The following is a 15,000-nucleotide window of genomic DNA, read 5'->3' on the forward strand; positions in this document are numbered from 1 at the left end:
TTATGGAGAAGCTTGGGTGTTATAACCATGGGTCTTTTACGCACTTGTAATAATGCGCGACATATTGCGGGCACTCCCTATTTACAATTTTGAACATCATGCACAATTTCTTGTACATGTATTAAGTCATCGATAGGTAGCCACTGTAATCTAGAGAACATTTTAACTGAGCTGTACATGTCCAATAACCTTGCGTCTAATATTATCCTACTCCCTGCAACGCTCTTGTTTTGTTTTTTTTTTTTTTTAACGGTTGATCTGTTAACTATGTTAACTGAACACCAAGTGACCCACGTTTTAAGCTTTTATTTCAAAAAGACATCTGTTTATATTAACTGGAATTTTCCTATTTAATGGTCCGCCATTACTCACTTTAAAATCTTGAGTGAGCTGGATCGAGGAGAAAATGACGTCAAATACTCACTTGTTTAAGAATGCAGTGTACGCGGCTGAATAAATATGCAACATTCGGGATTTCAGACTTTTCAACTTGTGTTTTGCATATCTTATAAGCTGTATTCACATGCTGAGATTTTACCCTTGTGAGTAAATTTCGTAACTTTTCCCTAGATCCAACCCTCTGAGGTACATTCGGTCAGTTTTGAAAGTGAGTAACGGCGGGACGGTGTATCCAAAACTTACACTCAAAGTAAACAACCTTTGGATGAATATCGAAGCTCAAAATGTTGCCGTCAGATGATAAGCAAACAGTTTCCATACGAAAAACTTTGCACTTACACTCGCTTCGAAGAGGAGGCATGAACTCGGAAATGGCCTCTTCAAATGTCAGTCAGTTTCGCTTTGCGAGCAAACTAAGGAAATCTGTGACTTAGCTTTCCGGTGGTATCATCGCTGAAAGAAGCGACATGATAGTTCCCAGTAAACGCAACGAGGTGTATTTTTCAAGGTACGAACGTGTCGATGTTTATAATGACCACGTTTTCGACAAAAATGTTTGGAAACGTTGGAAAATCATTGTGAAACATCTAATTGAACAAATTGCCAACGATCGATGGGAAACGTTGTGAATGCGTTACGAATCATTGACGAACGTTAGAATGCATTGTAATGCATTCAAACTGCGTTGAAATGCATTGAAAGTTTCACGAAGCCCGGTTTTCCCAGACAGAATCACATTTTAACATACCAAACCTACCATATTCGAACGCACTCTCTAATCTACGATTACTGCTAGTATAGGATCCTATAGACAAAACTAAAAAAAAATAAGATTTAAAGGAAAGCTGGGATATATAAATTGTGTAAAACAAGGGAACCGCACTGTACAATGCCGCTGGTAATGTTCAGAGAGCCATGGGAACCCACGAAGAAAAAGCCTCTTGCTTTTGCTCTTCCACTTCCTGTATCTCTCTTTCCTCTCTCTCCCCCCTTTCCCTCTCTCGTCTTTCCCTAATCAGTGGTTCCCTTCTTTCTATTCCTCGTGCAAACTGTTGGCGGTCTTCTCTTTCCCTTAGCACCTGTTCAACTGGCGCAGAGGCATCTGCTACACGTCGTTCTAAAGCAAGAAGTGAAGCGTCGACTGGCTCGATATTGTTTGTTTCATTGTCTCCATTGAACAAAGCTCCTCTGGAATTGTTTTCATTGGCATTACCAGAAAGTGGTGTAAACCTGGTCCCTGAGGCATTGCCATCACCAGGTGAGATTGTGGAAAAACTTGAATTTCTGACAAGACTCCATGTGTTACTTGCACTGACAACAGGAGGCCGACTTGTTGCAGCTGAGACAATGGATGAAACACTGCAGGCCGAAAAGGAGAATGGAGAAGGCAAACCACTGTTGTCCACAATGACAGCACAGCCAGAGGAGGTACCTGGTTCAAAACATGGCCTAACTATGTAAGCTTCTGATGCATTTGTGCTTCCCTCAACAAAGGAAGCTCCCTGCGAAGTATCGTTACCAAGAAAAGAAAAATCTCTGCCATTTGAGAACAGACTTTCATGATCCGCTTTGTCTTGCGAATGTCGTACAACGAAATCCCCAACCAAACCAACGGATACAGGGCTGCTGATTAGTGGTGGCGGTGGGGGTGATATAGCAACCTGTGAACGTTGTGTTTGAGAGCTTTTGGGTCGAGCGCCCAAACGTTCCCAGTCAGTCGAAGAGGAATTGGCTGCATCAGAGCCATTCATTCCCAATGTTGTTTGACCATGCGCATTGGATCTTTGTTGCAGGTGGACGAGATTTCCATCATCAACACGTGAGTTTTCTGGATCGGCCAAAGGGCAGAAGGCATAGTTATCTGAAGAGCTGATCTGTAAATCACACTCAGATAATGGTGATCTTGTGTTGGACCGGCTTGTTCCCGATGCCCCATAACACAAATCAAGAGACTGTCCCTCAATGTCTCCAACCTCAATATTTCCCCCATCAGTCAAATCATTTGTACTCTTCAATAACTGAGCCTGTGCTGGAACCTCTTCTTCACTGCTGCCTGTATTGAGGTTACCCTCATTGGCGATTTCACCAGGTGCTACAGCAGAACGAGTAGTTAAGGCCACTTCTGCTGCTTTTGCTGCTTTCTCAGAGGACCCTTGTGAGCTGCTACTTGAACAAACCGTTGTTCCTTGAGCAGTGCTTAAAACCAATGAATCAGACGAACTAACTGATATGTTGCTACAATCACTTGATGGGCCACTCTTATTAGGAGAGTTAGGGACACAACTGCCCTCTTTGGCATTGGTTCCTACACTCTCCATTGACAGAGGATTATTATCCATCATGTTAATTGACACATGATTTGCACATCTTTCGTGATCTTGTTTCTGTTCTAGTTCTTGCAATGATGATATTCCAGCACTCTCTGAAATTTTAAAGAATGTGGCACAATAATTAATGGATGTACCTGTATAAGAGAAGAACAGCGGTACAAAGGTCTGAATATGAAAAACAGAATCAAAAAAAGTGTATGTACATCGAAAGGGGGAAGTGAACCTCGCCCCTGTTCTCGACAATTTCAGCAATAATTTTTATTGTCCCTTACAGGCAATAGAAAAACTGATTGAATGGCTTCATCGCTCAGTTGGTAGACCATTCCACCGGCATCACAGAGGTCATGGGTTCGAATAATATTGAAGCCACCTGAATTTTTCAGGTTTCTGTAAGGATACAATTGCTTAAATTGTCCAGATAAGTGTGAGGATCACTTCTACATTTCATCTATAGCCCTAACTTCAAATATATACATTTTTTCTTTTCTATGTACATTCCAACAGTGGCTGTGGAACAGCATCTACAATACTGGCACACGGTATGGAAAACACAGTCAGATCTCAACAAGTTTATTGAAAGGCAATGGTCACGGTGGATGGTAAAGTCTGTATTCCCAGACAATTTGAAAGCACTTGAAAAAACTCATTCCACGCATGACACAACTGTTTACAAAGACATTCTGTTGGCTCGCACAATCCTTGCTCCCCAATGAGAAATGTGTGATCAAGCCCCAAGAACATCTGAGTGGAACGTCTACATCATCAGATATTAATTCGTTATGACAGAATCTACTTTGTCATGGTACAGATAACTCAATCCATACCACTGATTTTACTCCCAGCAGAGGGTAATCCAAGTTTCTCCAGGAGGTCAAAACGCTGTATTTCTTTAAGCAGCTCTCCTATGTCTGTGCACGGGTGTTCACTGACTCTTTCCACTTCTTTTAACAGTTCAAATCCCACCTTCATCTTGGCAAGTCTGAAACCATCGACTTTGCCCCTGGCCAGAGTCTTCATATGTTTGAATTCCTCCACTGATAATGAGTTGGAAATTTCTATAAGCCTCGCTTGCAAGTTAAAATCTGTCAAAGTAATACAAAACAGAGGAGAACTTTAACATGAATCTTCCATAATCCCCATGGCAAGTTTTGGTGTTATTTTAAGGGGCACAGATTCTTTTAGCACCCTTAAAAATTCGTAACGTGCGTCAGCCCTACGTGTCAAAGGAACCTTGTGGTATGAACCAATGCAGATCCGACAATTTTGTCCATCACCAAACAAAACGAAACAAAGAAAGAAAAATGAGTCATAAGAATGATGTAGGGACCTGAAAGGTCAAACTGCATTACTGAAATAAAATACACATACCTGGCTTCTCTTGGAGAGACGTTGCTCCACCAAGAGGTCTTCCATTGGTGGTTACACATTTGGATGATGTACTGGCCCCACAAGATTTACTGTCATCACTAGCAGATACTCTGGGCACTGAGAGAAGTTTGCCATTGCGTTTCTCTCTGTCCTCAAGAAACAGATATTGTCCAACCTCTGCTTTGAGTTGCTGATTTTCTGCCTCCGACCGCCTTAGCTGTTCCTTCAATTCATTTATTTGTTCAAGTAATTCGAAGCAATTATTCTGAGAGGTTGCAGACTCTTCGTCCTTACTTAACATGAAAGGATCAAGGCCACTATTTGTGGGAGTTCTCACTCCAATACCGTTTGCAGCTGACACTTTCATTTCCTCCAAGGAACTTTGACATTGTGGATGATGCTGTACCTTAATATGCATATCAGGACATTCATAACATTCTGCAAGAGGCTCTTCTGGTCGTTTTGGAACACCGTCTATTGAATCACAGCTATCTGGGTTTTCCTTTTCATTTAATTCAGTCTTAAACTGAAAAATGTCTGCATAATGGTGTGTTTCCTTTATTTCTGGTTTACTTTGTGCTTTGGCTAAACAGTCATGATCCAAATCCTCATCTGAATATTCGCAAGGCTCTTCTTGTAATTTTGATGCCAAAGTTGACTTCTTTAGATTGAATGGATCACCCAGGCTTACTGATAGTGAGTTCAGAGAAGGTGAAGGAAAGGCTGATGATGGGATTGAGTGCTCCTCATTGCTCTCAATATGGGGAACGACACTGTTCAAGGCCTCAAGCTCAGTTCTAACATTTCTGTTACTTGACAGGTACTCCAAAATGCAAGAGCAAACATCCTATTAAACATACACACAAAAAAAATGATATTTTCGTCATCCTCACACATGTGTCAATATAGAATACTGTAATTACAAGATAGCAATAATATTGGAGACACTGGACTTTTCACAGCTATGACAACAAATCTGATCAAACGAACGCATTCGCCAACTGTTGGCCGACGTGACAGTCATCAACATCCTTTTCTGGTTCTTACCGCATGCTATCAATGTGTTTGTGGAGTCAATTTTAGTAAAATCATCTGGCATTACACAGGCTAAAATCTATGTGTGTCACTATTAGCAGGGAAAGGTCCAAAGTGGATACAGATTTATTTAGAAAAATAAAATGGAAAATCTCAATGAAACTCCTGTCAAGTTTGAATCTTTTTAACGTGTGGAGTGCACACCATGCAAAAGACGCACATATTGTGAAACCTTCGTGGCCCCCAAAAAATCAGTTAACATAATCCTTGAATGCCAGTGTTGCAAATTGAATGCAAAGGTAGTCAAGTTCAATCGGATAACAAGTAAAACTCTTTTTTTCTCAATTCTTTTGTTGAAGGAAAAAGTAATCCTACCAAAAAAGTCTCAACAGTTGTGAGACAAACCAATTTAGTATTTTTGAGGGCAAATTGAAAAAATTGGCACGCATTTCATAAGTGTGGTAGGGAAGTAACTTCACACAGTGCCTTAATCCATAACTGTCGGCTGAGCTGCGTTTTGTTTTCCAGGAGATTCAAGATGTCTAATTTGCGTAATATGTAGCTCTAATAGTACACGATATCGTTTTGATATCGTAAATCATTGTTGCGCCATGGTAGATGTGTTAAGTAAATAGCCCCCTGAGAAGACATGTGGTTACCAGTAAAATACTAAAACCAGAAAGATTAAAGAAAATAAAAAGGAATCGGAAAACATTAGCTTCGAGGCTAACATGAAGTTTCATTCAACTTCTTTTTCAATGGAAATCAATTAAGCGTGTACTCTGAGCGTCTAACAGGTTCCCACGACAAAAAAAATTACTGAAGTTAAGCCCTATCCAGCAGTGTCCGTGTCTGGATGGGAGACCTCAAAATGTACGACTAGCTGTCGGAAACATATTAGCGAAAATTCTATTTTAACGCTCAAAAATGCGAGCTAAGTAAGGAACAGATTTTGTTAGCCTGCTTTATGCAACACAAATATTGATGCAAAAGTAAATAAATATTGATACATTGTTGTTAGGAAGAGCAGAAGGAAGGTCTTTCGAAATGTCGATCGAGAAAAAGGAAACTTGATTGCCATCGATCAGCAACAAAATTTGCGACATGAAAACAACATAAATTTTGTGCCATGAATATCAAAAGTTACCATCAGCGAAAAACATTTTGGGAGATTTTTTGATACGTTCAAGTTTTCTATTGTACTTTTCGCTGCACAAGTAAATCGCAAAATCGAAAGTGATATCGATTTTAGCGCCCACCTCTGATCAAGTTACCTTGCTTGTTACTAACAACTCATGAAACAAAGGGTACATATGTGGCAAAATGGCGGCAAGACACCCGGTTTTTGTTTTTGTTAGTTTTTTTTTTCTTTGAAGTGTTAAAGTTCCACAAGAAATGTGCGAATTCAACAGAAAGAACACAGTCATCCAACTCTCCTAGACGAGGTTGTTTATCACCAGATAATTCCATCGTTTTGGAAATAGAAGCTGCCTTCCGTCACAAATTCTTGTTGATTTTGGGGCTCATTTGCTGAATTTCAAGCACGCTTCGAACAAACCTGTTTATTTTTGTGATTTACGCACGCGTTGCGGGCCTACTGCTGCCACGGAATTACACTCACTCACTCTTAGAGCCCCGTGACATAGTGTGTAGTGCACTTATAAGTGCACTACCACAAAAACTGATGTCTAAGCAAAAAAAGGACATGTAGTAGGCCACAGAAACTTAACGTAAATTTGTGAAGTTCGAGCAAACCTCCAAGCAAATGCAGCATTCATCGTGGCTGGAATCGGGACGGCATTTGTGGTTCCTCTCAATTAGTTTATCCAAACATACATTGCAAATTTCGCATTGGAATGACTTGTCCGCGTGTATTCTGCATCACAAGAAAAGTATGACTACTTAGCATTTTCCTTTTTACTAAAAGAATCACATCTTCACTGCACGCATGTATCTCTCACATGTGAGGATACTGGTGTCGTCATGGTAACTAACACGATAAGCCAATAAAAGCGAGCTTCCCCTTCATGATTGTAAGATACCTTTGTGCAGTAAAGGCATGGGCAAACGGCTTCAATATCCGTTTGAGTTTGTTGAACGATGTTGAACCATGTTGACTGCTCAGGTGGACAAACAATTTCAACACAACATCAACATTTGATAGGCCTTATCACGGTTTTGACCGCCATTTTGACGGGTAGGCAAAGCGTAAAGAATTTGTAGTGTTTATATGGGGATCCGATATCAAATAATTTTCGTTAAACACTAGTTCTGAAAAAATCATGAATTGAGAGCTGAAGGTACAGGGCAAGAGATTATACAGACCACGTTTTAGGCACTTACCTTTTACAGAAGATGCCCGGCAGCGTTTTCAATTTTTCCATGTATTTGTCTGTAGTTTTTCTCGCGAATTTTCAGTAACATTTACAGACAAATGTATGAAAAAATCGAAAACGCTACCACGCAGCTTTTAACGAAGGCTAGTCCCTAAAAATTGGTCTGTATAATCCTTTACCCTGTACCTTCAGTTCGCGATTCATAATCTTTTTAGAACTAGCGTTTAACCAAAATTATTTGACATCGGATCCCCATATAAACACTACAAATTCTTTACGCTTTGCCTACCCGCCAAAATGGCGGTCAAAACCGTGATAAGGCCTATTCAACAAAGTTTGCTACTATGGATACGGACTTCCTACTCAGTGAACGCAGACATGGATGAATCATTGGGAGACCATTTAGTGTGCACGCGCATACCCAACAATGCTGAAAGAGGGGGGCAAATGGCTTGAACTTCATTCAGCATTCGCGATAACGAAAGAAATGTTGAATGGTTGTTGAAGCAAACGTTCAACAGCTTTTACACTCATAAATTTGTTCGAAGAATAAAGTATAGCATTCGACTCCGTTTTTAAGGCACTTTTCAGAGAAGGCAGCCCAAGTAGGATTCAAGCTCGGTATCTCCCAATTTAATGGCATCTGTCAGGATGCGGCGATGCGGATCCCTAAAATCCGCATCCTCCCCATAATTATGATATTTTCCGCATAAACAGAAAAAATGCCTGATATTAGTGATAAAGCAGCTGCTTATCATCCTCACAAACATAAAAGCCAAAGAGATTGACTACTTCGAAGCGCTTATTTTCCTGAACATTGAAGATCGATTGAAGAAAACACGCCATTTCGTTCACAAGATGAAAGGTGGTAAGCATTTTCCACGCATTTTTCGGCACTGAGCCTGGTGGACACTAGAGCTTGTGTTATAAATTACAAATACCCTGGGGTCGAAATTTAAAAAATATCCGGTCGCAATTTTGCGACAAGATAAATGAAAATCAGATGCATTTTATAGTCGCAAATACTGTCGGAAATTAAATTGTATCATTTGTAATCGCGGGAAAATAGGAGCCCGCAATACATCATTATGTTTAAAAAGACCGCTGAAATGGTTAAAGATCGAGGGAATGGATCGCGGTCCAACCATATTACAATTTTGCTCCAAATATCCAATTAATTGAAGCACAACTCATGATGAGAAACAAAACAGTTTTTTAGCGCTTTGTTTATTTTAGCAAAAGTTGCGGAAAAATGCCAACTTAAATTTTCGCATAATCAACGCATGTTTAATTTACGCATTGAAGTGTCTAGTGAGTCGTTCTAGCGCTGGAGCACTAATTGGGGACACTGTAAACTATACTGAACAATTAACGTAAATCAAGTCAAATGTTGGTTTTTGAGGAAAGGGGAAACCGGATTACCCGGAGTAGAGAACCAACAAACTCAACCCACATATGACGCCGAGTCTAGGAATCGAACCCGTGACACATACATTGGTGAGAGGTGGGTGCTTTCACCACTGCGCCATCCCTACACCCCAAAATTTTCCGCATAATCTTTAATTTTTTTTCTACATCCTATCAGAAGCCCAGCGGCATTAAAAGGCAATCGCGATGACCACTAAACCACGGAAGACTATGCAGTATTAAAGAATTGTGCGCATGACCGGAAACGAGCTTTTGTGTTTTCGTTGCACGCAATTTCAATATCCGGATGATGGTGTGACTCGGTAACATTTCTTACCCATTATTTTATAAATACCATCGTAGAAGTTGTAAATCATCAGTTTACTGGTTTAGAGTCAACGACGTTAACAACAGTTTTAAATGTAAACAACTATTTTACTAACACACTTAACTATATGGTTGGGCTACGTAATGTGGACTTTGGACTTCGTACTGTGGAATTGAATTGGATATTGACCAGATATTGTAACATAAAAAATCACTAAACATCAATTCAAAGTGTTTCAACAAGGCTGAAAGGAGAAGGGGGGGGGGGGGAAGTTTCAACACTGCTGTTCAACAAAATCGAATGCATCATGGTGAAGCCATTTGTCCGGGCCTCAATATGATTGTCCACTTTGACATTTTTAATCTGTACATTTCATCAGTATTCATATAATAAACAGAACATTACATACTACCAATTGCACACAGTGTAATTTTGTGTACTGTGGACAAACAGAAAGATCATTAAAGACCCGAGTTGCGGAGGACAAAAAGGCAGTGGCAAGCTTTGAACAAAACGTGAAAGTTGCAAGCCATGTCCACCATTTCAACCACGACATGAACTTTTCCTCGAAGGCTGGCTCTTGGCACTTTGGACCCGAACGCTGGGAACGATTGTATTGTACTCCCAGAGGCCTACAAAGGCATTGCGCGAGCATGAATTACATGGTCTCAGGCGCAAGCTTTGCGCTACGTTACTTTATGCGTATGACAACGAACTTTGCTTTCATATCACTGATGAAGCCTCAAGTATTAGCCGAAACGTCTGTTGAAAAATATCAAAAGTCAGTGGCAAACCTTTTTCCATAGAACTTATAATACTACCAGCCCGTGCTGATAATACCATGGACAGAATGAAAACGTTCTTTAAAAAGCAGTTGTCCACATTGGTTGAAGATGGTGACCATGACTCTACTAACAAACAGGACAGGTAAAAGTTTTTGGTATCTTCAATGCAATAAGAACAGTCTTGAATATTTAGGTTGAAGACCTGATTAACGTGTGGTACTGATTTCCTTTAATTACATATGCCATCAGGTGAGACAAATTAAATATGAAAACACTGAAGAATGTCCAGAAAGTACAGTTCAAGACATAAGATAGTCTTTAACCTTTGCTGGTGCTTTTATGATGCGCCCGGAACGGGTCTGCATCGGAGAGTGTGGTGGACTTTCTCTCCCAGCGGGTGGCTGACATGGGGCAATGTAACATTCTTCTTTCCTTCAAGGAAGTTACTTGAACAGGGCTGCACCCTGGTCTTTTCTGGGCGGGTCTGCGCAACAGAGGTCTTAGGGCGCTTTCCTTTTGTCAGAACTGGCCGGCCAGACCCGTCATTTTGCAAAGAGAATGCAATAATGTGAAGGAACACTAGCACGATAATCCCTCACATTCTTATGGAAAAGTATATATCATCCTCGAGGTTTGTTAATTTGAAGGCGTTGTAGAGTTATTCCTCCAAAATGCCCGGTCTGGCCGGTCAGTTCTGTCAAATGGAAAGCGCCCTTAGTGTTGGAGGGAGTTCTCTGGTCATGTATCGTATTTGGTGTCGTTTTATCTGGCACAGATTTTTCGTACTGGGTGGGCTTTGTAGTCTTGGCTAAGTGTTGTCTGTTGCGTCTGAAAGTTGTTCTAGCTGATTAAACTTCAAAGGATCTTTCGCCAAGCCTCTTGGTAACTTGGGCCTTGTCCCAAGACTTCTGACGTAGTGCAAATGGTTTCAAGTGGACAGTTTCATCAGGAATTAGAATTGGGAGGTTGCGACCAGTACGGTTATAGTACTTTGCTTGCCTCCCTTGGTTCGAACTAAGAAGAAGCACAGATTCATGAGGGCTAACTGGATTACTGGGCTCGAGTAGGGATTGTGTGATTGGTATCAGGGTTCTGGTTCTTCTTCCCAAGAGCCTTTGTACTGGGCTTCTGTCTACACCTTGTGTGGGCACATTTCTGATGTTCAGCATGGCCAAATACTGATCTTCACCTGACTTGGTTGCTTTACGGAGCATCCGCTTTGCAACTTTCAGAGCCAATTCGCACTTGCCATTGACTTGGCTGTGGTGGGGAGAGGTTGTTGTGTGCTTGATGCCCCAGCTTTCAGTGAATTTTCTGAATTTGTCAGAGATAAACTGAGGGTCATTGTCAGTAACCAGTTGCTTAGGTATGTCGTATCTGGCCAGGTGGGCTTTCAGCTTCTTAATGACAGTTGAAGATTTAATTTGGTGTTGTACAGGTGGTCTATTTCCCAGAAGTTGGATCTGTATTAGACTGTCACAAGATACTCCTTGTTCTTGCAGGTGAATCGATCTGCTGCAATCTTTTGCCACGGACTGTATGGAATTTCGTGACTCATAACTGTCTCTTTGCGAGGGGTCTGCTCAAATTCTCTACAAGCTTCACGACCAGAATTTGTGCTTTGCAATCTCAAGAGATTGGTTAAAAACCATCTACATATGGCAGCACGCCCTACATATGCTTTTTACATTTTCCTACATTTCTTTGCCGTTGTCACCTTAAAGATGTGAAAAGACTAAACTCTGAGGTCAAGAAGCAGGAATTCTGCTCACTCCGAACTGCCATATCGTTCGTACCAAATTCCATTCATGGGATGTTGGAACAAACTTTCGATGTCAAATGTTTTTGGGACAACCACGGAATAATCTAGAACAAGAGGCTACCAGTAGCCTACTCTTTGATCGAAGGAATTTTAGCCGATTTCCTTTAAAAATTCACATTATTTCAGTGATGTTTTACGTTACGATATCTTGGTTAATATCCTGTTCAATTCCATACAATTGTATTCCAAAGTCCACATTCCGTGACCCAACCATATAGTTAAGTGAGTTTGTAGCATAGTTGTTCACATTTAAAACTACTGTGCTGTTGTTAATGGCGTTGACTCCAATCAAAATCGGTAAACAAATACTTTACCATTTCATACTTTTTCTTAACAATACCAGGAGAAATTAACCAGAAAGATGCGTTACTGAGCCATACGATGACAGGATACTGCATTGCGTGCAACGGAAACACAAAATCTCATTTCTAGTCACGCACACAATTTTTTAATTCATATTTCGCCATTAATTTGTTGCGTAGTCTCCACTGAATGACGAGATACCGATTTCGAATCCTAATTGGGCTGCCCTCTGTGAAAAGAAATTTTAGGAATGCAAAGCGAAATCGCAAGAAAATATTGGATTAGTGTTGTTTAAACTTGGCAACAGTAATCTACATCAAGTAACGCACAAAACGATACTCTCTGCTGTTGCCATGGCAACCAAAAAGTTTTGCTGCTGGGCCTGTTTAATGCAAATTTGATTCTGTCGTTTATTGTCGTAATAGGACTTGTTCGCTCTTGGTAAGCTTATACAGAGATGTAAAGCATTATGGGCAGCACATGTGTTTCAAGTCTGACCATCTGCCTGTACTTATTTGGTTCATTGCAGAGAGAGACTGGAACCCAGAGTGTTGCTATCGCAACATCTTAATGGGTGTCACTCTGTGCCTAATCTGATGTACATTACTGGTGCAAAGTTTAGATATCATCGCTACAATATTTTCGGAAATATTCTCAATTTTGGGATTTATTACAGTCATTTGTAATATTTATGACGTCATCAATTTGTTGACAAAAACTTGACTATCTGTGGAACGAAAGAAGGCATTCCCGAATAGAAAACACCATTCTTCATCATTCTAAATATCTTTAAAACAAGAAAAAGGTATTTTTGACATTACAGGCACTTTTAACAAAAGGAAATAATGTTTATTACTGGTAAAACTATATCTAAAAAATGAATTCAAAATCAATTACTTTCACTTTCAAATTTTACAAGTGCCGCCATTTTGAAAAACTGTGACATGTTGCCCCATGGTTCTGACACAAAGCGTTTTTGCATGCCAACAAGAGGGCAACCATAACATGTAACAATTATTCAAAATGACAGCGTCTATTATTTCGAAATTCATTTATTTCTGGTATAAACGCTTTCTTCGAAAAAAACTGAGATCTGAAATAAACTTTTCTTGTTACATTAAATATCATTTCAGGCGACCTAAAGTAACTTCTGTGTTGGAGTGGAGCTTTCTTGTTACAACAATAGCTGGGAAGCTCTGGGTCGGGAAACAACATCTGTGGCCCTGCAAAGGGTCGGTAATACCTCAAAAATGGTGATTTCACATCGATTTTGTGCAGAGCACCACAAAAAATATGTCCTAAAATGCATGAGGCACGCATAGCACAACTATTTTCGTTCTTTTAACCACTGATGTTGTTGTTTTTCAGTGTTGTCTTTAACGACCGCGTCGTAGATCCCTAATTTCCCTATAGAGTATTTTCACATGACGTCAAGGCGGCCATGTTGGAGGAGTAAACAAAAAAACAGCGGTCATGTTGGAGGAGCGAAGTATTCTGTTGGGAATTGAACTCCATTTTTATGAAAATTCTTCCTTTTATTTTTGTATGCAAATATGGCTGCTGGTCACATGAGCAAAAACACTATATTGAAACACTTGGAACACATTCTGCACGCAAAAATATGACATCATTTTTCTGGCCAACTCACCGACAGATTCCACATTTTTCACAGTGATAAGGATTCCTGTCCACGTTTGTAAAGCGTTTACATAACGAGCACAAATAGGCAGCCATCTTTGCACCACATTTGCAACAAACTCCACTAGTGCTTTCTTCAATCTTCAGGGAAAAACAAAGAAAAGAATGTGAAAACATCTTTTCCAATTGCTGCGTAAAGATAAAAAGATAAAAGGAAATGGCATGGGCATTTTTATTCCGATGCATAAAAATGAGATAACCTAAGAACACAACATTGCCAATTTTACTTCAAAGGCGATGTCATGTAATAATAATAATAATAATCATCATCATCATTATCATAATAATAATAATAATAATAATAATAATAATAATAAACAATTAATATAGCGCCGTTTCTGTAGGCATCCAAAGGCACCTTACAAGTTATTCAAAATTTAAAAAGTAAAAATTCAATTAAAAGCTTTCTCAAAAGGTATGTCGTAAAGTGCCCCTAACTCCTCACTTTTTTTTCTTTTTTGTAAGATTTCCAAATCTCTAAAGAACTCATTTTCGAAGAAATTTTTTTCAAAATCTTGAATGCTGGTTTTTTTACGTGCGCTAAAAGTTACTTAAGATTTTAAATTTTCACGGGCTACCCGCCCCAATGGATTTTTTTGTGTCTCGGGCTCATGAGAAACCAGCCGATATGAGTAAAGCACGAAGTATTGAAAATATACAGTGATTTTAAGGAACATTTACAATTGGTATCAAAATATGTCCTCCTCAGAATAGTTTTCCGAAGCTCATTGCGAAGAAATCTCAGATGATACAAAAAGCCTTAACTTTCAAGAAATAAATTATGGGATGTCCTTTTCTTACGTCACGCCTATATGTATCAAACCTCAGCTATCTCATGATGCCACATACTTTCATGTTCCATTCTTGTGGAAAATTTTTTCGCCTTCACCTGCGTGGTCTACGATGCATGACGTGAGCGTGACTTGTGCGAAAAGATGCGCAGTAGCAATGGGCGCGAACGTCCTTAATATGCAGCACGGGAGTTTCGGGCTTTCAGACTTTTAAACCCGTGTTTTGCATATGTAATAAACTGCGTTTACACGCTGAAATTTTAAGCTAGTGAGTAAATGACGTCATTTTCTCTAGATCCAACCCTCTGAGGTCCAATCGGCCAGTTTTGAACGTGAGTAATGGCGGACCGTGAAATCCAAAACTTACACTCAAAATAAACAGCCTTTGGATAAAACTC

At 39.9% G+C, this 15,000-nt stretch overlaps 2 protein-coding genes across 3 annotated transcripts in view; both read right to left on the reverse strand.

Moving 5' to 3' along the window:
* LOC137997757 (uncharacterized) overlaps window positions 1-15,000 on the reverse strand; it is a 414,333-nt gene that overhangs the window by 335,644 nt on the left and 63,689 nt on the right. The gene's annotated exons all lie outside the window — the stretch shown is intronic.
* Window positions 10,837-15,000, reverse strand: part of LOC137996161 (uncharacterized) — a 17,776-nt gene continuing 13,612 nt past the window's right edge. Inside the window, exon 2 of the mRNA XM_068841581.1 lies at window positions 10,837-11,523. Coding sequence (XP_068697682.1) covers window positions 10,837-11,523 — 687 coding nt within the window. The remainder of the gene's footprint in view (window positions 11,524-15,000) is intronic.

The sequence above is a fragment of the Montipora foliosa genome, chromosome 3 (genome assembly GCF_036669935.1).
Source record: "Montipora foliosa isolate CH-2021 chromosome 3, ASM3666993v2, whole genome shotgun sequence".
NCBI classification, from domain to species: domain Eukaryota; kingdom Metazoa; phylum Cnidaria; class Anthozoa; order Scleractinia; family Acroporidae; genus Montipora; species Montipora foliosa.